Below are 24,749 nucleotides of genomic sequence, written 5' to 3' on the forward strand. Positions count from 1 at the left end.
TTTCATTACCACATCTTCCCGTTTCTTAATTCTTTATTTTGATTAATGTTTCAGTTGATTGAAATATATTTTAAAGAAATGTTTTTTCAGAAAAGGTAAGTGGGTGGTATAATTTCTCAGTGATTGCTTGTCTAAAAATGTCTTTTGCTCTAGAATATAAAAGGTAGTTTCTGTCATGGAAAACTGTTATATGTTTCTCATCCTTTTTTTATATGTATAAATAATTTGTGTTTTCCTCCCCTCATTAGGTTTTTGGTTTATTTTTATGAATTGTTACATTTTGCCAAGATAGGTCCCATTTGTGGGTATGTGTGTGCACTTGCGAGCTGTATGTGTAAATATATACAGAATCTTTTTTGGTACTCAGTGAATTTCTCTGGTAGAAAGTCTTGCATCTCAGAAATTTTCTTTAATTTTTTTCTTTGATTTTAGCTTTTTTTTTTTTTTTTTAATCTGACCAGTTACCTCTGGTTATAACTCCTAGTTGTCCATGGTTTTAAACTTTATTTCTGTTCTTAAATACCTAGAGCTACGAAGTGTTTCTATTATACAGTGATTCTCAGTGATGGTGAAATTTGATGTGAGGGAGACATACATCCTATGACAAGTGGCCTTCCTCTGTCCACCTCTTTTTTTGTTGGGGGCGGCATTTCACCTCTGTATATTGGACTCTTGTCATATGAGAAGGAAAATTGTTTCCTTGGTTAGATAGCTTTGTCTGAGCTGCAGGTGTTGTAAAATTGCAGATTATTTTAGCCCATTCGGAAAATTGTTTGATTTAAGTTTAATTAACTGCAGTGAGGTGAAGCATAGGTGGCATTACATTTTGATGTGTCTTTCCAGAGTAAAGCAAGAAAAAGCAAAAAAAAAAAATTTTTTTTAAATAAAAACCCAACCCTATCACTATGTTACAATGTATATTGGCCTTTCTTCTAACCTGTATGTCTTAATTCATTTCATAATTTTCAGCTTTTTTTCCCCCCCTCTTAGTTTAGGGAGAATTTCTTGAGCTGACACTCTTTGTATGATATTTAATAATTTGTTTTACTGCAGTATGCAGTCTGCTAGTTAGTTATCTTCACTGGGTGTTTTGTTTGGGCAATTGCATTTTTCTCTGAGAATGTTCTTTTCATGTTGCTCCTTTTCTATGACAGCATGTTCTTATCAATGTGGCAGTCTCTTGAATCTCATTGAAATTCTGTTTTTTCCCATTTCTGGCAACAGCTGTCTTCTGAGAGGCTGTGTCCTGAGCACACATATTGGTCTTCTTTTGAATTGCTGAATATTTTTATATCCAATGATTATTCCTCTGTTTGTTAATATGTTTGAAGCGATGTTTGCATCTGTTCTCTGTAGCTGAGATGTGTTTTTCAGAAACTAGGCCCCTGTGCAGTTTTTTGTTCCAGAACAGTCTCTCTTTGGTAACCCAAAGCCTACTGGTAAAATAGCCTCCACCCAGTCAACCTAGTACATTTGTCAGCACAGTGCCCCATTACATTCAGCAGGTTTCTGTGAAGTCTCGGAACTGTGCCACACACTGAGGGCTCCTTACAGCCTCTAGTGACACCATCAGGGACTCCAGTAGATTAGAATTTGTCCCCCTGCTTCTACCTCCAGCTCTTAGCCAAAGGCCATTTGTGAAGCTGGTGTGGGTCTGTGGTTTGGGGGATTGGAAAGAGGGAAATCCTTTTGTGATCCACTCTGTTCTACCTACACTGCTCCTACTGAAGCCTTCCAAAAAGCCGGGACCCTTGTTTGGAATGTAGGGGTAATATTTAGCCAAACTGGAGCACTCACGGTTATCGAACCTTTTTCCCCCTCCTATATCTTTGTCTCTGCCTGAAGTACTTTCTTCTTAATCCCCATTTCGATCTGTGAAGATTCCACGTATCATTCCACATAGCTTAATGCTACTTTTTTCTAGAAACTTCCTCTGATTCCTTCTACCATATGTGAGCACCCCTTCATCACACGTTCTGCCTTATATTCTAGCTCTTTATATCTTTTCTTTTGCATTGCGAACTCCTTGAGTTTGAGAACCAGTATTGCTCGCCTCATATGGAGAAATATTAGAATGAAGAAGTAAGAGGAAGCCAGGTTTGAGTCACCATTCAGTACTTACTCATCATGAGACCTTGGACAAGTAAGTTACTTCACCTTTCTGAGTAGATTTTCTCAGGAAAATGGGCATAACAATAGTTCCTACCTTATAGGTAGGTACCTACCTGAAGCTGTTCTGAAGATTAAATGAGCTAACATAGTACAGTGTACATGGAAATAAATCTTAGTTTTGTTCTCTGTACCCCTTGCAGCACCTAGCCCATGTAGCACCTTATCCACACAGGCCTTCAGTTAACGATGACTGGGTGAATGCAGACCCAAAGTGCTTTGCACAAAACTCACTTTTGCACGAGTCAGTGGCAGAGCTCAGAAAAGAATTCGGGGCACCTGAGTGTCCCACACATGCCGAATAAGTGGGTCTTCAGATGCCTTTCATAAAATCTGTAGAATGGAGGGGGAGGGTTTCATTTGTTTAACAAATTGTAGCCCTTCTTTAAGAGAGAGAGAATTTTTTTTCAGTTGGTCGGATTTTCAAATAATCAGTTGCTTTCTTGTTTGGGTTGAAGTTTTATAAAGAACTACCACAAAAGGAGGCTCAAAAGGGAGGCAACGTAGTATTACAATGGAAATTTTTGTTTCCAAGTAGAGTTTTAGAGGGTTCTTGATTATTAACTCCCCCTCAGACAGACTCCACCATCCCATCAATCAGTAATGTGCTAATTCTATATGTGCTGCTTCCTCTGCTCTTCTCTGGTATGTTGAAGGTGGCATGTCATCTCCCTCTATCAGATTCTTGTCTAACAAGGTAGGAAAACTTCTTCCTTGAGTTGTAGCTTTGACTAAGCTGGAAGATGTGACTGTATCTTTTTAGTAGGAGGAAACTTTTGTAATTGCTTCTCTCATTGATTAGTAAACCTGCAGGGGGAAAGGGAAGGTAAACACCATGAAGTAAACGTGCCTTCTAGGAAATTCTCTTTTATAATTTCCCTGTAGGCCTGTGGTACCCAAAATCTTGGAAACTTGCTGGATTTGATGTACCGGGAGCCAGCGCGATGGTCCTTCACATTCCAGACATTTTCTTTTTTGAGCCGTCTGAAAGTACAGCTGGAGCCATTCCCTAAGAAACTCTTACAGGCCAAGAAAGCAGTACAGATCTTTGAGAGGTCTGTGTACAGTGACAGGTAAGAGCCCTAGCCCTCCACCAGTCATAAGGCCCCTGTTCAGCACTGCATGTGTTCTCTTCTTGCTCAGACTCTGCACCACTCTGGTCACTAAAAAAAGTACTTTAAAATTTTGTCTTCTTTTTAAAGACAGCACTATACAGATTTGTTCAGATTCGTAATTCCACAGGTTTGTCATATGTGTATTTTTCATAAACTAAATGCACTTAATTTCCCACATTGCCACTGATTATATTTTCCAATTTTCTGGCACAGAGGCCAGCTGGTAGCTACCTAATATAAACATTACATACTAAAAGGCACTGAGTAGACACTTAAGAAGCAGCGTATGTTCTAGGAAACCAAATGAATTAGTGGTTGGTTGTCACTGTGAAGAAGAGAGCAGACAGAATTAAACCTTGTAGTTCTAAAATGATACAAGAAATATAGTCATTCTTTTTTTATTCTTCAAGAAAGGATTTCTAAGTAGAAATAACAGATCTGTGAAATGGGCTTATGTGACAGGGCTTATTGCTGGCCAGAGTCTATAATAGACATCCACTGTCTGTGTCAGGTTAGGGGAAGAGCAGTGTCCTGACCACCTGAGGGAGTGAGATGTGGAGTCACTTTTAATGAAGGCCAGCAGTTAGCTTGGGAAATCAGTCCATCTATCCCAGAGGAGCTAGTCTATCTAGGTTCCAGAATTCCTGGCTGTGCTACCAGACCAGGCTGTGACTTAAGCCATTTGGAGACAAAGTGGGGGTGCCTTGATCCGGACACTGGTAAAGTTTTTTTTTATCTGAAGGCTACGAACGACCTGTGTCAGTGTGAAATGGTGGTTTAAAGGGTGATAGTCTATCTTAAGCCCCTTTGACTTATCAAAATGGAAAATGCCACATTTTCATTGTCCATTCACTTCTGAAGAAACTAGTTGGTTACCCATTTAATTCTAAGTTAGATAAACTAGTTATACTTCTTAGCACTACTGTAAACAGGAGCCTCCTGGGGGAAAAAATAAGGGTACATTTGTAATTGTGATGTGATTTGTTTTAATATTACCTAAAATCATTCAAGATATTGTAAAACAAACCCTATGGGCTATGCATTCCTTCTCTATGTACCCCAAGAGAGAAGCTACATGTTAGAAAAGCTAAATTTGTGAATTACAAATGTTTGTGCTCTAGATTTTGGTTTTTTCACCTGTTGGTTATACTACCTATTCTCCTCTCTCCTCTCTCAAGCCATGCCTGCTGGACTATGAAGATTACTTATAATGAGCTGAGTTACTTATAAACATACTCACCATCAGGTTTTTCACTTTCAGCTCTTTAGTGAGGTAGGCATATGAGAGATCCCTCAGAAATATAAATACTTTCTTTAGAAGCTATAAGGTCTTAATATTTACTTGTAAAGGAAGGGATGAGAATTGATTGCACAATAGGCAGCTGCAACATCCTAGATTTTTCCTTCAGAGGGGGCATTTTTGAGACAAAGGATAACTAATTACACATTCTAATCCTGGTGGTGATTTAGAGCCTTTCCATTCTTAAAAATTCGTGCATTTACTCAGCACAGGCCTGGGAGCTGCAGCAGAAAGCAAAACAGACCCAGTCCCTGCCTTCATAGCGACCCTAGTCTAATGGGGAACTCGGAGACTGCACATGTGCTCACGTGTCATGTGTGTTTCAAAGGACGAACATGGTTGTTTGGGAGAGTGGATGATAGGGAGGAAGAAGTCTAAATCTTTTCTGTTTGAGTTAAAAGAAATGGTAGCATGTGGTTTTAGGACAGGGACCCTGCCATCTAGGTTTTTACTTTGGTCTTCTCCACAGCCCCTGCGTTCAGACTGCAGGAGTTTCCTCTCTGTAGCATTCAGCACCACACCCTTCTACTCCCGCTCTCCATCACCACCAGCTTTGGAGAAATAAAGAAGTGCTCATCCTTAGAAATGGCAAGGGCCCTTTTTATAGGGCTTATTAACAGATATTTAATTTTTCTTTATAAGATCTTAATTTCCACATTACCTATGAAGAAGCTGAAAACCTTTTTTTGGAAATTAAGTTACAAAAGTCACCTCTTTTCTTTGTTGCCTTTAGCTAGGCTATAGCTAAACCATTCCAGACCAGGACAGTTGACTTCTGGAGCTCCCAAATTAATTTCTTGATAGCCTAGCCAAGAAGCACTTATAATGCTGACTAGGACGTCTTGAATACTATGTGTCATTCACTCCTCCAAGCACCTTGTGAGTATTATGTACAATCTTCACAACAACTCTGTGAGTTAGGTTCTACTGTTCTGTCTACAGAGGAAGAAATAGGCTGAGAGAATTCAATGATGTGCCCATGGTGGCACCGATGGAGAATTTTGGAGCCAGGATCAGACACAAGAATGTGACTCTGCAAGCCATTCTCTTAATCCCAACACACAACCTTTCAATGTATACTTCCCCGAGCCATTCATACATGGGGATTCTGAATTTCATTTTCTCAAAAGTGGCCAGTAGCTGAGCGTTGCCTTAGAAACTGGAGTTCATTGTTTAGGATGTAAATTGTGTTTGTATCAAGATGCCTGAGGCTTGAAAGCAGAATTGACCATTCAGAAGCTTCAATTTCTGGTTAGCTCTGACTTCCTCTTTACCAGACAGATGCTCCTTTGGTTGCCGAAGTAAGCAAGGGGCAAAGCTAGTTGATTTTTAGATTTAGCTTTTTATATCTGGATTTAAGGCTCGGCAGTAGATGAAGCAAATAAGAGCCATGTATGCTTTGGAGAAAAGTCTGCTTTCTTGGTAATCCCGAAGTTAGTAGGAAATGCACTTCCTGCTCCGTAGGTGACGCCACTGAAACACAGCTTTTCTATACTCCTAAACAAAACAAAAGGGTGGCTCAGCAGCCTGGAGACTCAGAAGCCCTCAGTTCTTAAATGAAATGTGCTGGGTGCTTTATACTAGATAAGTTTTTGTTTGGGGGCCTGCTGCAGTAATAATAAGGAAACCTCAGAAGGTTGGGTGTACGTGCACCATTTGCTGTGTCCTAACAGGTTTCCAGTGGGGAAAATTGTTTATGGCCAATTAGAGGCACACTCTTCCAATGCCCCTTTGTGCTCCCGGTGGGTTAATCTACCTGGAGAGCTATGATTTTAGCTTCTGCAGATGCTGTTTCCCATTTTAATGTTGAGCAAGGAGGGAGATAACAGGTTAAATATTCAGATTTCTTAAAGGGTTAAGTGGTTTTAACAGACATGGATCAAGTTGGTTATTAATTTTTCTGCTTCTCTCTTTTTTGCCTTTCATTCTGTTTCCCATTCTTCTCCCCTTCCCCCATCCCACCTACGTTTCCAACTAGGTATATCTTTGCAAAGAATCTTTTTGAAAATGGTTCCCTCGGTGACATGGAGTGGCATATCTATCAGGACTGGCATTCTTTTCTCCTGCAAGAGTTTGCCAGCCGGGTCCAGTTTCATGGCTTCATCTATCTCCAGGCTACTCCCCAGGTAATGCAGAATCTAAAGCCTTAGACTTCAGGGCCACGTGAAACTTAAGAGGAGATGTTCCCCAAGCCCCTGATTTTCTGGTTGGAGAAATTAGACAGAGGGTATTATCTGGAGCACAGAGAGCAGTGAGTAAGCACCCTCCCATTCTAGCACCCAGCACCCTGTTTTCCACAGACTTTCTGCTGCAGATGACTAAAGCAGTTGACTGTGCATAGAAAGCGTCCCTCTTGATGTAGCAACAACATAGAGCAAATTGGGCATTATCTTTATCACCTAGGGTTTGCAGGTTGGACCCTTTGACCAGGTAACCTATACTAGTTGCCTCAGGTTTCCCTTCCCTCTGACTGGATCATCAGAGTCTGTGGTGGTCTTGATAGTTTCCTAAATAGGATGTGGGGAGGGAGAGAAGGAGGGTTTCCTCACTTCATCCTGATATCGACAATTTATAGTCCCCTTTTGAACCTTTAAGATGCCACCGGAAAGGCAGGGTGGACTACAGAAGTTGCTTTCCATGACTCTGGAAGCCATGACCATGGAGCTAGCATAACACACAACAGGGTGATGTCACAGCGGGAACACCAGAGTCTCTGGGCACAGCAGTGGTCCTTAGCCTCTGCTGACTGGAGTGACCTTAGGCAACCCCTGGAAACCTTTCCCCTGGAGGGGTTCTTGTCTGTTTAATTCAGTGGCTCAGACTAGTGGTCTCTAAGGGCTCTTCTGGAGTGGGATTCTGAGTCAGGGCAGGAGGTATTTTTTGAGAGAAGTGTTGTTCTCAGCCTTCGAGGCATATATCATGTATAGTCAAATGCTAGGTATGCCACATAGCCTTAGGAGGGAAAGCTCTCTTTGGGCTAGAGACCTTTCTTTTTAGAGACCGGACTGAGCCTTGTGGACAGGAGGAATTCTGAGAACAGAGTGAATAGGGTCTGAAAACACAGAGGAGAGCCCTGTCACACAGGCTTCCAGGAGCTAGAGAGGAGAGAACCAGAAAGAAGGGCCTCACCTCAGGAAGGTGGCAGCTAGGAATGAGGCCAGGAGTGTGACTGGGACCAGATATTGGGAGTTCCTGGAGATTATGAGGCAAAAACTAGATCATAGGAGGAAATAAAGAGATCTCACAGAAATAAATAGGGTCTCAGGTTTAAAGTGAAACTGAACTAGAGATTTAGTGAGGCCAGAAGGCTGAGAACCTTCAATGAAAAAAAGCAAGCTGCAATTAGGTGCTTTAATTGTAAGTCAACTGGCTGGGTCACATTTATATGATTTCTTTCAGTAGTCTTCATTGCCTGGGACCATTACTAGAAGAGGCATATTGTGAAAGTGATACTTGAGGGGTGGGAATTGGTGTCAGTGATTATGGGAAAAGGAGACCCCTGCCAAAGAGGATGGTTCAAAGTAGCTGAGTGTAGGGTTCAGGGCGAGGGAAAGGCCTGGTCCCTAGGAGAGCTCCTGGCCTGGGCCAAGGAGGAGTGCTGTGGACTTGGGCTGAGTGAAGTTTGTAGTTGGAGTTCGAAGTGGTGGCATGTTTCCAGTAAGAGTCATGGGATAGATGGCTAAAAGAAGCAGTGGGTTGTGGGGCTGAGCTTTAGGAGGAGATTTGAGAGAGCTGACCTAAGCTTTTCCAAGAGAAACAGACCTTCAACATAATCAGCTTGGTGCCATGAAGACAGTATTGGAGACGAGGAAGTGGGTGGACTCAATTCCTGAGAGCAAAGCAGGGCTGCAAAGGCTTCATTTCTGGGGAGTTAAGGTTGAACCCAGAAACTGGGACTCAACAAGATATGCAAGGAAGTTTTGATCACTTCTTTGTGCGTTCAGATTACTTTGCGAGAAGGAGGCAATGATGATGACAATGGTGATGGTGATTATTATGATAGTATGGCTGACATATCTCTTTGGAGAGACTAATTCAGGGGTAGAATGAGGGGAGTTGGAGGATTATTGTAACTTAATGTTAGAAAAAGAAAACTAGCTTAATTCATTTTGAGATTGGATGGAAATTTTGGTGCTGTTTTGATGGCGTTAGAGCAAGGGACCCAGAAATCCTGGTATCCTTCCCCTGAAGTCACCCTGAACTCTTCTGTGAGATTCAGAGGTAACTATACCTAAAAGAAGAGCAGAACAGAAGTTAAGACATCTGTGTAAAAAGCTATGTAGGTGATCAATACTCCAATGCAGAGCCCGGATAGAAATACTGAGTTCAGAGCATGTAAGATGGACCTAAGTAGGACCTTCTTCTCTTTTCCACTTGCTCTCCCCTAAATTCGAACAAACGAGCAAGTCAACAATAGAAAATACCAAAACAGAAGTGGCTGGGCCTCAGTGTCCCTACCCAATCCTGTGAACTCAGAAAGAGAGTATGCAGCTGGCCAGTGTGCCTCAAAGAGCCAGGCCCTGCCTGGGACTTCTGTAGCATAGAGGACAGTGTGTGGAAAAGCTCTGGGGGCTCATACTTGAGGATCCACCCACTCCTGAGCCACTTACTTCCCTTCATCACGCCTATGGCAGTACCTGGTCAGGGTCCTGAGAGCAATTCCTGCCCTGGCCTGTCAAGAGGAAACAAGTGAATAACAGGGAAGTCTGCTTGGTGAAGGATTCAAAAAGAAAAGCTAAAACTTTTCTCAGATGAAAATGGCTAGTTATGAGAGGAGTTCAGAGCAGGCACCGATAGATACATGCTGAAATACATGAACAACTGCATTAGCAAAATAAGCAAAAGGCAAATAACTTTATTTTAGAAGCCTTTGAGATACAAAATAAGACCATGGCAAAGTCTAAGGGTAACAGAAACCACACACGGGAGAAGAATCAGTTGCTATCTCTGATTCCAAGCAGTCTGTGTGGAAAGGGAGTTTGGGGGGGGTGGGGGTGGGGTGGGGGTGGCTTGATAGGGTTCAGGAGATGAGGTCTGTCAGCATGAGCCTGCCCGTCCCTCCCCTGCCCGCCCCCCAGCCATTTGCATCTGCACTGTCTTTCCAATTTACATTCAGGTGTGTTCTCCCCATGACGACTGAGATGAAGAGGACCAGATTGTGCAGGATTTTTTTTTTTTTTATGAAATAACCATATCAGTAAAGCAAGAATTATGCCAAATGCTCAAAATAGTTTACCTAGACTTCTGGTGGTGGTGGTGGGGTGGGGGGCTTGCTCTGTTAAGCAAATTAATAGTAAAAATGGAAATGTTAGCCTGTTTTAATAGGAGAGACCTTAGCGTCAGTGTTTGCCTGCAGCAATGAATGAATAATTATAGCTTTTATAAAAAGAATTGCTCTGCCCTTGTGTATAATTGAAAACATTAAGTCACATTTTTAAAAATATGCATTTTCATTAATTCTGATAATATTTTTTTCTCAGAGAAGAAAATTGGGTAGCTTTGCTATGTTTAGAAACCCTGAAGCTACCTTGCTGGTGGGAATGTAAATTGGTTAGCCCCTAAGGAGGCAGTTTGACAGAATGTTCTAGCAAGTGCACACACGTTTTGACCTATTAATTATGCTCCTTGGAATTTACTCCGTAACTATGCTCCCATGTGGGCAAAATGGCTCGCGCGCAAGGCAGCGTTGTTTGTAAAGGCAAATGATTGGAAACAACCCAAGTGGTCATCAGTAGGGACTGGTTGACTATATTATGCTCCATCATGCACTGGAAAACTCTAAAGTCGTGAAAAAGAATAAGAAAGTACTGTACTGATATGTAACAGTCTCTAAGATATATTAGGTGAACAAAGACAAGACCAGAGTATATGTATGTATGTATACATATACATGTGTATGTATGTATGTATATGTATGTTTATATGTATGTTTAAAAAAAAGATGGGGCAGAAATGTGTATTATGTGTAAAATAGGTCTGAAAGTAAGTTAATAACATTGGTTGGTTGTCAGTGGGGTGGAGGACTGGGTAGCTGGAAGTCAGGGATGTAAAGCTGTGTGATTGGGTTGGCAGGGGAATAAGGGGAATGATCTTGAAGCCATCAGCTGTAGGGTGGGGATGGAGAGGCAGAAAGATAGAAAGAAGGAAAGAAAAAGAGGTTCAGAAAGAAAGTAGAAATGAAAAAGTAGAAATGAAAAAGAGAAAAAGGTAAATGGATAGAAACTAGGTCAAAACAAGTGGCTGGGCCTCGGTGTCCCCACCCATTTAAAATGTTAAATGAATACGTGCAACAAATATTTATTGACCACCTACTCTGCCTGAACAAGATGGACTCTGGCCTGCCTCCTGATCTCCCTCAGTCACCGTGCCCTCGGCGTACCCTGTACAGATTTCCTTCTGTTGTCTGTTATAGCCAAAATGCCACTGGTGGTCTGTGTTTGCCCAGGGCCTAGCACAGCGCCCAGCTCTCAGAGTGGGGCTTAGTGAGCTGTTACCAGAGATAAAGCAGGGGGCTCCTGCTGCTTCCAGGAAACACCTCTCAGACTGCCGGAGCCTATTTGCTTATTCTCTTATCTGGTGGCTTCACTTAAGATCCAGACCTCACAGTTTAGCACTTGAATCACTGTTCAGCATATTTTATTTTACTTATTACCTAACGACATTATAGAATCTCTAGGATAAAGACTTCATATAAATTTGGGATGATTATTGATTGAGGAGAGAGAGAGAGAGACCAGAAGAGATAAGTAAGTGCTAAAAGTATTAACGTGTTAGATCTGTCTCTGTTAATCAGTTTGAAAAGTTGGACATAAGATTATAAATGAAATTTGTTTATATGATTTTGTTTCCTTAAAGGAAAGATGGGACAAGAGAGAAACAACAAAGACTCTGTGTCTTTGGGAATACTGTTCACTGCAGTTTGGGGGTAAAGTTTTTCAAGTGTTTGAAAGAGGGAAGTCCTAAACCAGTGGGTTAATCCACCCGTTCTTCCAGGACAGATGGCTTTGAATAATGAAATGTTTGCCAGGCAATTCAGGCAAAACAAACATTTGGAGCAAAAGTTTGGAGGTATGAATGAACTTGGTCTGCCCTGCAAGCTAGAGGTCAAATCTGGCCAAAGCAGTGAGTCCAGGGGTGGAGCTAAGGAAGTTGAGAGGGGAGAGGTAGAAGGGGTGGCCAGACTCCGAGAAGGGAATGGCCCTGTGTGACGGGTAAAGGAGAAGGTGACAGTCTCTGAGCCATTGTGTTTCAAAGTTTTCTGTCAGGTGAAGGCAGGAAAGAATTATGCACACTCTGGAAGGAGCGGGGGAAGGAGAGTTAGTTCTAAGCCTCACTTTTTTTTACTTCTTTATCTACGCCTATGCAGATTTTGTATTCTGCTGCAGTGTGAGTGCTGTGATGTGAAAGAGATGTTTCAAATTACTTTCCTTTCATAAATGTCATGTTACTTATACTTTCTTGAACCTTGGGGTGATGGCTGTAGGCAATAAGGAGCTGGTGAAGTATTTTCAATGAGAGTAAGACCATTATATTGGAGTCCTGTGGAAGGACAGATGGGGAGAAAAGAACGGCTCTTACCAGGAACTTGAGCTGCCTTACCTCACAGTGACCCTCCGCAGTGAGTAGAGGATGAGGAAATAAAAGATCGCACCATCAGTGCATGGTGGAGACAGGAATTTAATCCTGAGCTTCTGATGTTAGGGCCATTCACTCCACTGCCTCCAGGAGGCAGAAAGCCAGAGGCCCTTGCTATAGTCCAGGTGACAGATGATGAGAACCTGACCAGGGCAGAGGTAAGAAAGAGGCAGGGAAAGAATGAACTGGAGAGAGATTGAAGAACATTTCAGTGACTTCCTGGATGTGTTTGGGAGCAGAAAAAGGAAAGGTAATTCCAGGTTCCCCGGGCAGACAATATTTACTATTAACCTGTGATTGAATAAGAAAACTAGACTGCAGAAGCAAAGTCGTGGTGTATAGTGCCCAGAATAGACATTATGAGTGGGTCTGAGAACCTCCCAAGACTGCACTGTAACAGCCAAGAAAACAAATGAGCTCAATGGGGCCTGGGAATTGTCTTTTAGATTTGTTTGAAGAGACTACACCGGAGGGGCAGGGAAGAAGAGAGAGGAATTGAGCTGGCGTATCTCGAGCAGCTTCATGGTCAACACGAAGCCTGGCTTGTTCACAAGACCACCAAGTAAGCGGAGAAAAGGGTAGCAGCCTGCCCCCAATACCTAGTCCTAAAATATAGAAAGTTCAACATGCAGCACCATAAGCAGGTTCAGAATGTACTGGAAGTGGTTGGAAATGTGAAACATTCCATTCAGAAGTTTAATTTTGAGTGTAATCTGTATATTCCAAGAGACTTTTTGTTAGATTCTATTTCCCCAGCTTTTTTGTTTTTTAAAGTTCTACTAGGTTGAACATAACATGGTGATTAATGATAACATAGTTGGCTCAGGGTGAAAGGCTAAAAACTTTTAGAGAAATTGTCTATTTACTAAGTTGACATTCCTAGTTTTAGCCTTTCCTCTCTTCAGGACAGGTATGCTGTCCACTTAAAATGTTTGGGGCCCTCACCTTCAGGATTAGTCTGAAGACTAAAAAGGAATTAAAGTCTTTTTCCAGCTAACTTTATTGAATTACTTTTTTAAACTGCTGTTTACATGCCATTTCATTGAGAAGCCATGTGACTGTAGATCTGTTCTCAAAATTATTAAGACTTGGTGAGTGTGTGAAGCTTGGCTCAGTGTTCTTTTTTCTGTTCCTTAAATGTTCGTGCTTCTTAAAGGCTCCACTTTGAGGCTCTGCTGAATGTTCCAGTGCTGGTGTTGGATGTCAATGATGATTTTTCTGAAGAAGCAGTCAAACAAGAAGAACTCATGAAAAAGGTGTGGAAGGCCTGAATTCCTGCTTTCTGATGGATTTCCTCTATTGTACTTTTATCTTCACCTCAAACTTCAATATAATGGGTCATGTGGTCTGTGCCTCAGATTGCATTTCACACTCCAAAGCCTGTGGGGCATTGTGCAAGTTGCAAACGTAATCCCTATTTTCTAAAGTATTTTGAGTTAATGATTGTTAAATAATTGATTTGTAATATGTACTTCCCAGCTTACTTCTCTAAGGTCCAGAACAAGGGAAAAGAAACTTCTGGATTCTATTCCCAGCTCTGCCTCTTAATACCATATGGCCCCGGGCAGGTCACATTTCCTCTCCATACCTATTTTCCCTTCCTCACATGGGCTTGGCTACCTGTGCATTGTGGTGGATTATGGTATAGTCTGCTGAAAATGTGAAATTTAACTTTTGGGTTTTCTTTTTCCCACAGGTAAACACCTTTATAAAGAATCTGTAACTAATACCAGGGTGTTCTGGCTGTGATTTGGGCTCTCTGACTTTCCGAAGCTAGAAAAAGACTGAGTCACCTTTCCATCCCCATTCCCATCTCCTCTTACTTCTAGAGTGCTCTGAGACTCCCATGTATGGTTTCTTTTACCCTTAGACTTTGCCGTGGTCTTATTTTGTATCTCAAAGGCTTCTCAAATAAAGTTTATTTGCCTTTTGCTTATTTTGCTAATGCAGTTGTTCATGTATTTCAGTGTGTATCTATCGGTGCCTGCTCTGAACTCTCTTAACTAGTCATTTTCACCTGAGAAGGATTCTTCTTGAATCCTTCACCAAGCAGACTTCCCTGTTGTTCACTTGTTCCCTCTGACATGCCAGGGCAGGAATTGCTCCCAGGACCCTGACCAGGCCCTGCCACATAGGGATGAAGAAGGGAAGTAAATGGCTCAGGAGTGGGTGGGTCCTCAAGTATGAGCCCCTAGAGCTAGGAAATGGAGCCTGAACTCCAGGAAGCTTCTTTATCTCTTTCTACCCAGCACTCTTGGTATGGAGGATGGGGTGGGGATTTAGACCTTTGTCCTAGAACTGAAAACCTGAACAAAAGAAAGAAAGGGAGGGAGGATGAGAACAAATCAGGAGCCCAGAAATTCAGCATCTAACATTTAGGGTTTGGTCATCCTGATACTGTGGCCTGCTCTAAACACCTTACCCAGCGAGTTTCTGGAGAGAATCTGTCTATGCTGGAAAGAAAAATTTTTGTGCTGTACTTCAAGCTTCAAGGACAATTTATTGTTAAGAGAGAAAAATAACATGACTCTCCATTAAAAACGAAGTGCTCCATTGCAAGAAGCCTGCAGGTCCATGAGTCACTGGGAGTGGAATTCCTGCACCGAGCCCTCGACGGTTGTGCAGGCACACAGGAAAAAGAATGAGCTTGGGAGTCAGACTGTCCCAGGAGACAGAAATTGTGTTTTCCTTTATGCTTGGGAAAATGAGTGTGAGATGAGTTTCTAACAAATACGATGTTTTAAGTAACAGCACAGCATTTCTTGATTTCTACTTAAAATTTTAATAGCTTTATTGAGATATATTTCGCATACCATATCAGACACCCATTTAACGTATACAATTCAGTGGTTTTTAATATAGCGATAGGGTTGTACAACCATCACCACAATCAATTCCAAAATGTTTTCATCACCCCAAGAAGGAATGCCATGCTAATTAGTCACTATCGCCATTCACCCCAACAATCCCCATGCACCCCATCCTGCCCTAGGCAACCGCTGATCTACTTTCTGTCTCTATAGATTTGCCTGTTCTAGACAATGTTTCATATAAATGGAATCACATAATATGTGGTCTTTTGTGATTGACTGCTTTCACTTTCCAGGTTTTCAAGATTCATCCATATGAGTACTTCATTCTTTTTTATGGCAAAGTATTTTATGGATATACTGCATTTTGTTTATCCATTCATCCATTGATAGACATGCAGATTCCATTTTTTGGCTGTTATGAATAATACTGCTATGAAAATTCATATACAAGTTGTGTGGATGTGTTTTAATTTCTCTTGGTTATATGTGGAGGCATGGAATTACTAGGTCAAATGGTAACTTCATGTTTAACTTTTTGAGAAACTACCGGACTTTTCCAAAGTGGCTACACTATTTTACATTCCCCGCCAGCAATGCATGAGGATCCTAATTCCTCCATGTCCTTGCCAACACTAGCTGTCTGTCATTTTGATTATTGCCATCCTAATGGATGTAAAATTGTATCTCATTGTGGTTTTGATTTATATTCCCTAATGTTGAGCATATTTTCATGTGCTTATTGGTCATTCTTATATCTTCTTTGGAAAAAAACATTTACTCAAATCCTTTGTTCGTTTTTCAATTGGCATTTTTATTGAGTTGTAAGAGTACTTGATATATTCTGATACAAGTCCTTATCAGATACATGACTTAATATTTTCTCCCATACCGTATGTTGTATTTTCATCTTGCTAGTATCCTCTGAAGTGCAAAAGTTTTTAATTTTGAGGAAGTCAATTATATTTTGTCACTTGTTGTTTGGCATGTCTAAGAAAGTCTTGAATAACCCAAGATCACAAACATCTGCATTTTCTTGTAAGAGTTGTAAGATCATCTCTGTGATCCATCTTGAATTAATTTTTGTGTATGGCGTAAGGAAGGGATTCAATGTTATTCTTTTGTATGTATATATCCAGTAGTCCCAATACCATATGTAGAAAAGATTAATCTTTTCTCCCATTGAATTGCCAGCACTGTGTTGAAAATCTGTCCCACTTTTTCTTACATTTGTTTGCTGCTTCAGGCTTTGGACAAGACCAGGGATGAACATGGGGTGTTAGGTGTGTTTTGGAAACTCAATTTTTAGCTTTGAGGGGCCCAAATGATTAATTTCCATTTACATTTCCAGGAACCACTAATGTAGAAATCACCTGTAAACCCAGAGTAAGAGCAGTAGGCCCTTATCCTTCATTCATGTATTTAATTATCAATAAACATTTATGAGTGTCTGCCACATGCTAGAGACCAAGGCGATAACAGTGAACACAACAGAAAGTAGACCTGTCCTTACCTCGCAGAACTTGACATCTAATGGAGAAAACGATAGACACTGAACAAGTAATTTCGTGTGTGGCAAGTGTTTCAAAAGGGGAAGTACAGGTACACTGTGGGGGACTATAACGGAAGAAACCACGTAATCTTGGATGCCCACGCCCTACAAAAGTCACAACTGTTCTAAATTCTGAGGAATGAATGAGGTAGAGAATTGAAGCAGAGGAAAAGGTCATGTGGCAAGGCCTTCATGTGAGAATCAGGCATTAGGCCCAGATTGTCAAAAACAGATGAGGTTGGTGAGTATAAATTAAGAATATATCCTCTCCTTCACATTCTTCACTCGGTCTTAAAGCCTGAAAATATACAAATTCAGTATTTGTTTTCATTTGTGAACATTGCCTTTTAGAATATATTCTTTAAGGAAAGTCAAAGCCATCAACAGTCTCACCTGGGTAAAATAATGTGCCATTTTCTAAATTGGTAGCTGAGTAGTTTGGAGAGAGTAAATATTTTAATGAGGAGCAGTAGTTCCGGAAGGAGAGGTCTGGGTAAAGTGTTGAAATATGGAAATTAGGATTGCACTGTCAGGCCAGCTGGGTGGCTGTTCTGACTTGGTTTAGGCTGTCCCCCAGAGTCAAATAACTCGGATTAACAACAAAAAAAAAGTTACACTTCTTTCTGGCTTACTATGTTGTAAAACCTTCTGTTCTGGAAACAGAATGTTACCTTGATGGGTTTATAATATGGATTGAAGCTGTGAAAGTTCACACTCCAGCTTTCAACATGAAGGGATAAAGTGTTAGTTTCAGGTGAAAGAGGCTGTTTATTATATGCAAATGTTAGTATCGCAGGGAAAATGAAGCAAGGAAATAACATGCATTTAAAATCTGAAAGACTGTTTAACCTCCTTCAGCCCTCACTTTAAAGAGTAGGCAGTTTAAATCTCTATACCACTTTCTCCTTGGAAATTTTTCCTTCGATGGGCTCTTCTGGCTCTTCCATTGCTTGAGTCTCCTTTTCTGTCTCCTTGGCTGACTCATCCTTGTGTTGGTGGCCCTCAGGCACCCTTGGCTCATTTCTATCTTTCCTCATTCCTCTGAGTGATCTTGTATTCGTTTTCCATTGCCGCCATATTGAGTAGCCCTGAATGTGGCTTAAAGCAACCCAGACTCATTACCTTAACAGTTACGTAAGTCAGAAGTCTGACACGGTCTCATTGAGCTAAAATCAGATTATCAACAGGGCTGCATTTCTTTCTGGAGATTCTAGAAGAGAGTCTGTTTCCTTCCCATTTATGTCTCCTAGAGGCTGCCCGCATTCCTTGGCTTGTGGCCCCTTCAAAGCTGGCAATGTTGTACCTTAGACTTTTCTTCCATTGTTACATCTATGATCACAGACAGGAAAGGGTCTCTGGTATTGTGTCCACGTGATTACATGGAACTTACCTAGACAATCCAGACTACTCTTCCCCATCAAGGTCTTTTAGCCTTAACTACATCTACAAAATCCCTTTTGCTAGTACGGTAATATTCACAGGTGCCAGGGATTAGGATGTAGACATCTTTGGGGGCCTTCTGCAGATCTCAAACACTGTCATGCTGGTACTATTATCATGGGGTGAGGACTTTTTTGAAACTTGGAAATTTATGGAAAATGAATCGTTGGCAGTAGTAGAGGGAATAGTACCCTGTCCTGGCCCAAACAGCCTAGGACCACCAGGAACAAACCTGTAGTTTGACAAAATCGGATTTATTAACTCATTGTAACAAAGGAGGCACACATCAGAGGAACAACGGGGTGTCTCACTAAACAGGCAAAGAGAAAGTTACAGGATTTAGGGAAAGGAAAGCATTTCAGTAAAATTTAAATGCAGCAGTGTTTTTGATTGGCTCAAAGCAAAGCGGGAGTCAACATCTGGTCTGAACTTCACAGCAAACCCAGGTTCATTTCTTTTGAAAGTACAAAGTTAGGATAAATGTGGAATATTGTGTTCAGAAACCCCTTATGTGAAGCTCTGAACCTGGGCTGCAAATCAAGACTGCTTCTCTGTCAAAGCGACTTAGATCCTCCTGGCAACAGAAGGGTGTTTTATTTTTACTGATAAAATTTCAAACAGCAAAGTTTCTGTGGTCTATCATTTTAGAGAACAAGGTTTCTCAGTGAGTCAGAAAGCAGTAGTCACGCAAAGAAGGGGGCGGTTATGACACTTCAGCTGCAGCATGCCCTTGGGAGGAATATTGTTTCATGGTAACTTTGTACCTATGTCGGTCCTCTCAGCCTGATGAATGTCAGGGTTTTTTCTTAGTCTGAGCTAATTTTTTACTTTCTCACCCACTTCATTTATCTACTCATAGCCAGTTTTGTTTCACCTATACCCTACCCACCACTGTCATTATTTTGAAGCAGATCCCAGACAGGAGATGACTTTTAAAGCTAGAGCTATATTCACCAGTGGATGTCATTACCTGGATATCCCTTAGGCTCAGTGTGTACGGAACAGCGTTCTCATCCCACCACCCCCACTTAAGCCAACAAAGCCCATTTGTCCTGCTCCTCCATTTTCCCAGTTGGCCACATTTGAAGCCTTGGAGTCATCATTGCCCTTCTACCTCGCCTTGCACCCTTTCTCAACAAATTCTGCCTGTTCGTCTCTGTCATTTCTGGTGCAGGGACTTTAGGGTTGACTCATCAGCATTCATTCACTTTACCTCCATAGTGGTCACATGGCTCCTTTCCTAGCGTGGCCAGGAGTGGCTGGAATGCCCGCTCCCCTGCCTTCCCCACCGTCACCTATTACTATTACCAGTAATCATCTCTTCTCCAAGCAACCCCAACTAAAACCATGTACAAAAAAGAACCATGGTTGCAATGGAAAAGCACAGTGTCAAGGTCTCCCACCCCACCCCTACCACCAGATAGCTGCCTCTCAGCCCTTCCTGTGCAGAAGTAGTAGAGGTGCCATGTTTTTATAACCTCATCTCCCACCCCTCATTCCATAAACCCTGCAAGACTACCTACGGTTTCAGAATACGCTGTGCGTTTCCCACATGATGGCATTTGTCCTAGGCATTTACCCTGAAAGAACTGCTCATTCCATCAGAGTCCAAAGTCTACCACTCCTCTCTTGGCGAGGCTCTTCCCTCGCCCCACACAAAATAGCCAGACTTTGTGCTCCTGGGCACTCTGCTTATTAAACTATGTCAAACTATGTATCGGACCTGAATGCAAGTAGTCTGGAGACATTGCTTCCCTCCTGAGCTTTGCCATTCTTGACACAGACCATGTCTTGGTCACTTAGCATAGTGGCTGGCATTTATTTATTGCTACTTAGTGAGTGCCTAATATAGACTTGTTAAATAAATGAATGATGTAACTGGAGACATGATCTGCCCTTTCTGAGGCCACTGGGTTTGTGAGCTCCATGTTACAATCATCAGTTTATGAAGTACTTTCTGTGTGTTAAGCATTATGAGGATATGCAAGAAAATGACAGGCCCAGATCGCACCTTCGAGTTGTCAAGAGAGTTGGTGATTATTAAATGCCTACTGTGTGCCAGCTACTTTACTGAACACTTTAAAAATGTTAAATCAATTCTCTCAATAACCCTATGACAGGAGTTTAAGATCCCAATTTTGCCAGTTGAGAAAACTGAAGCTCGGGAAAGTTCAATAACTTGCCTAGGGTCCCTCAGTAGGTGGCAGAGTCGGGACTCAACCCCATCTTGACTCCAAAGCCTGTTTTCTTTCCACAATATCAAACTGCCTTGTAGGGGAGACAGGACTAGACTTTCAGAAAAGAAGGCAAGCACGCATTTCTCTGGCTACCTCTCTGGATTTATCAGCCCACTTTGGTTACCTGGGCAGGAAGACCATATAGCTTGCCAGCACTGCTGGGTGGACACCCCCAGGTGCCTTTGGCCCTGAGCAGGCACAGAGATGCTTCCAGTATCCCAGATTTCCTCTTCCAGGCAACTGCACCTTCAAGGTAGTGAGCCCCTTCAGGCACTGGGGTGCATTTGGCAGTTTGGTGAAAGTTCTGGAATGCCTTTACAAAAGCCTTCCTACCCTTCTGGGTCCAATCTGTATGTTATTATCAAATGATTCTCCTAAAACACCTTTAAATCATATGAATATTCTTCTTTAAAAAAGGTTAGTATCTAAACGCAAAGTGGTATCCTGGATTGGTTCCTGGAACAGAAAGAGGACGTTAGTGGAAAAACTAGTTCAAGTCTGGAGTTTAGTTAATAGTAATGTACCAATGATGGCTTCTTAGTTATGACAAGTGTACCATATAATGTGAGTTGTTAGCATTAAGGGAGCTGAGTGAGGGGGATATGGAAACTCTGTACCATCTGTACCATCTGTAACTCTCTGTACTATCTTTGCAATTTTTCTGTAAATCTAAAATTATTCCAAAATAAAAGTTCACTTTTAAAAAAGGTTGGTGCCTCTTACAAGATGACCAGACTCAACTGGGCTTTTGGGGTCCTCTAATCTTTTCTTTCCCTGCCCCTGTGAAAGGACCCTCTGTTCTAAATGATTTTACTCACTGCCCTCTGAAAAGAGTTGTGCTTTCTTCGTCCCTGCATTTGTCCTAGCCATTTACCCTGATCGACTGATAAGCTGCCCCAAAATCAGTCCTGGTCCTTAATTGCAAACAGAAGTAAATCACTGCGAACCCGATGAAGCTTAAGCTTCAGGGCCCTTCATTTGCAAGGCCCTGGAGGGCCCTCCATGGCTGCTGTCACAGAAAGTTCCTCATGGACCCAAGACTCTGATAGGGATATCTAACTGGCAGAGTCTGGGCCAAACGCCCCTGACTTGCCAAGTAGCTGTGAGAGAGTCTGGGAAAGACAGTCTATGACTTCATCTTCACTGTGGGAGGTGGGCTCTACTTCCAACCAAGGTGGGTAAGTGCCCAAACACAGGAAGGAGATTCATTTGCTGGCTCTCCACAGAGTGGCAGATGTTCACTGCAGCTGGGGTTTCTAGAGCCAAAGCTTCCGCTAGAGACCATCGGGTTCAGGTGACACTCGTGAAACTCCAGCTTAGTTTGGCTTGGAGTCTGCACAGTACACACTATGCTCCTATCTTTGATTCACTAGACCAGGGTCATGAGGACTTCATCTCCTGAGAGCACTTGAATTAAAACTCTTAAAGTGAAAAGGGCCCATGGGCATGCCTTTGGGAACAGCAATGGAAAATGATGACACCAGGAAAGTGATAGCTTACTCTGTGGCTGTGGGTATTCCCTACGGGCAACAAAGTACTCAGTGTCTGGAAGAAGACCCTGTGATCTCTCTCAATGGAGGCCCCATCACTCCTCTCACCACCAGGAACATTGACTTCTCTTCTCACTCATCCTCAATATCCAGGCAATCATCTGGGGCTAGCCACTTCTCCCTAAGATTTCTCAGATCTGTTTCATCAGCCAGCATCCTCTTCAGGAAGCCTTTGCTGGCTCCCTCCCCATTTGGGTCAGGTGCCCTGCCTTTGTGCTCCTATTGAGTGCCTTTTGCATCTATCTTGTTGCACATGCCATATAGCATAAAATGATTTTTTTCTTTTTTTTTTTTCTTTTTGGGTTTTTTTTGGTCAGAGCTCAGAACGTATCTTAGAGCTCAGAATGTGCCTTAGTCTTCTTTGAATCTCCAGTGCCTGGCACATAAGAGTAACTAAGTAAATACTAGACAAACTGAAAGAAAGGAGAAAAGGCAAAAGGAACTAGGCTGAGTTTGAGAAGGGCCCCTTGGACTAAGCAATGAAATATTCCTTATACTCTCGCCCCTTTGTGCTGCCAGCTACATATTTGTTACATACTTGCCGAGTCCCAGGTCAGCTGGTAGTTAGGCTCTGAGCAGCCTCTCCACCTCTGGACTAGATTATATTACTGAGATCCTTAGAGCAAATGGTAGAAATACAAGATGGGAAGTGAGTCCTTTGATTCTGCTCTCAGAGCACCGCCAGGTGATCCTGGGGACCACTGTGGACTATGAAGTGCCTCACGAGGAGGGAATTACCAAAGACAGAAGCCCCAGGACCTGACTCAGTAAAACTGCAGCATCAGCCCTAGACTGCCCTCCTCAGACTTACTTTACAAGAGGAAGATATAAACTCTAAGTCACTGTTTGGGATTTTATCATTATATACAGTTGAGCTAATAATCCTGTGGCTCTGAGTTTATTGCAACATTCTCTCTTGTCTCATTTAGGGCCCTGCTTGCAGGGCAACTGTGTGTCAAATTGCTTGTAACTGGAGCCCCCATGAAATTTTATCTAGTACTGGGGACCCCCTGCAATTATGAGATGGTTCCTGGGCCACCCGTGCTGGGCACATGGCAGGAGCAAGAAAAGGAGGTAGGGAGGAGCTGTGTCACCTTGGACAGGTCACCAGGCCTCTCTAGGTTCCTTGCTTTGAAAACAAGAAAGATGACCTTCAGGGTCCTTACAGCTTCATGCTCAAAATATTGGCCTTATGAAGAAGTTGCTTGGAATAGATGGAGGGCTTGGGTTTAGGCATCAGACAAACCTGAGTTCCAATCCTGACTGGGCCACACTAACCACCAGTACAATTTGGATAAATTCCTTAACCTTTCTGAGCTTCTGTTTTCCTTAAATATGAAAGTAAAGCTAACTTTGTACCTACTTTGCAGAGGCATTCCAAGGATTAGAAATACTGTAGACAAACATCTGGGCACAGAACACCCACTCAATAAATAGAGCCGGTAGTGTAGGTAGAGAGTTGAGCTGAGCTGAGGCATGAAAGGTGAAATGAAGACTATGTTGGTAGGTAAAATGGTAGGACATCCCAGACAGGTGAGCAGCATGGGCAAGGGAAGGAATACTCATGAGGTGATGGTGAAGAGTGTGTACAATGTGGTCCCAAATGGGGAGAGACAACATGTCCCTGAGTGTGATGCAAGGCAGAGTGTAACAGGTGCTACTTATAGCTAAGAGCTTCATGGATCACATGCGCTTGAGCTGGGCATTAAATGATAGTAGGATTTTCAGAACAAAAGTTAGGATAAAAGTGGCTTTTGAGAGTAAACACCATGGGCAAAGCCAGGGAGCTAAGAAAGTGTCCGGTGTATCTGTGGGAGGGGAAGCTGTGAGGCTGGAGGAGAGGGCAACAGTGGAGGAGGAATGCTCAAAGGTTTTAAATGAGGGGTCTCCAACCCCCGGGCTGCAGACTAACACCATCTGTGTGGTCTGTTAAGAACCCAGGCTGCACAACAGGAGGTGAGCCAGTGAAGCTTCATCTGTATTTGCAGCCGCTCCCCAGTGCTAGCATCACCACCTCAGCTCCACCTCAGATCATCAGGCGTTTGATTCTCATAGGAGCCCCAGTCCCTGGTGCCAAAAATGTTGGGGACCACTGTTTTAACTAGAGCACTTGGGCCCCTCTTCTCTGCAAGGCAAAGACAAGACAGGCCAGATGAGCCTCCATTACCCACTGTCTTGTACCTGTGTCCCTTCAGCACCTCTGCCAGGTCTGTAAGGCCAGAGTCAGAATGCCTGGGTCTGGAAGAAGACTCTGAGGTCCCCTTGCTGACCTGGCAAAGGGGCTGATGCAGGACTTGTGTTCAGAAAGTGGAAGGCGGGGAGAGCAGGCAGGCATTCATTGCAGCTTCCTTCCCTCCTGGCTGCTGGCTGCGTGCCCTGAACTTGACCTCAGATGACCTGCGTGTTCCCTTCCTGGAAAAAGTTCCATTGCCAGGAGCAGTTGAGTTTTGTCTTTGGCTTTCTTTCCCTTCAAAGCGGGGACTTTGTCTTAGCCTGAGACCGGCTTCTGCTCCTCCAAAAACTACCTGAGCAGGACCTTTCCTCTTCATTGCATGTGTCAGCAGGGCAGTTTAGAATTGACTACTTTAAGAGTGCAAGATCATGGTATAGATAAGGACAAAAAGACCAGTGGGGGGTCAGGTGGAGGAGCTATGAAATATTTTCCCTGGACCACACAGCTAGTTAACAGCTGAGCTGGAACAGCCCAGGAGTTCAGAGTCTCAGGCCCACGCTCTCCACCTATCTAAGAGCTGCCTAAGGCCACACTCCTCAAATTTATTAGGGCGTGACATAAGTCCAGATTAATGTCAGTGTCTTGAAATCCTTGTGTGAGAAAATGAGTTATGTTTCAGGCATTGTCCTTGTTAACAATACCATGCTTGGAGGTTTTGTGGATTGGATTGGCATGAAAAATAATTTCAAAATACCTGGATCTGCCCAG

General features: G+C 42.6%; 1 protein-coding gene across 3 annotated transcripts in view; it reads left to right on the plus strand.

Annotated features, from left to right (window-relative positions):
• Positions 1–14,164, plus strand: part of DGUOK (deoxyguanosine kinase) — a 29,347-nt gene extending 15,183 nt beyond the window's left edge. For 2 of the 3 annotated variants that reach the window (XM_039852378.1, XM_039852380.1), the window contains 5 exons: positions 3,055–3,242; positions 6,563–6,710; positions 12,666–12,781; positions 13,376–13,475; positions 13,916–14,164. In XM_039852378.1, the coding sequence (XP_039708312.1) occupies positions 3,055–3,242; positions 6,563–6,710; positions 12,666–12,781; positions 13,376–13,475; positions 13,916–13,942 (579 nt within the window). In that variant the 3' untranslated portion in view covers positions 13,943–14,164. Of the gene's footprint in view, positions 1–442; positions 2,144–3,054; positions 3,243–6,562; positions 6,711–12,665; positions 12,782–13,375; positions 13,476–13,915 lie in introns of those variants that run through there. The other variant, XM_039852381.1, reaches the window with a different exon arrangement.
• Positions 14,165–24,749: the final 10,585 nt, after the last annotated feature.

The sequence above is a fragment of the Pteropus medius genome, unplaced genomic scaffold (genome assembly GCF_902729225.1).
Source record: "Pteropus medius unplaced genomic scaffold, Ma_sr-lr_union100, whole genome shotgun sequence".
NCBI classification, from domain to species: Eukaryota; Metazoa; Chordata; class Mammalia; order Chiroptera; family Pteropodidae; genus Pteropus; species Pteropus medius.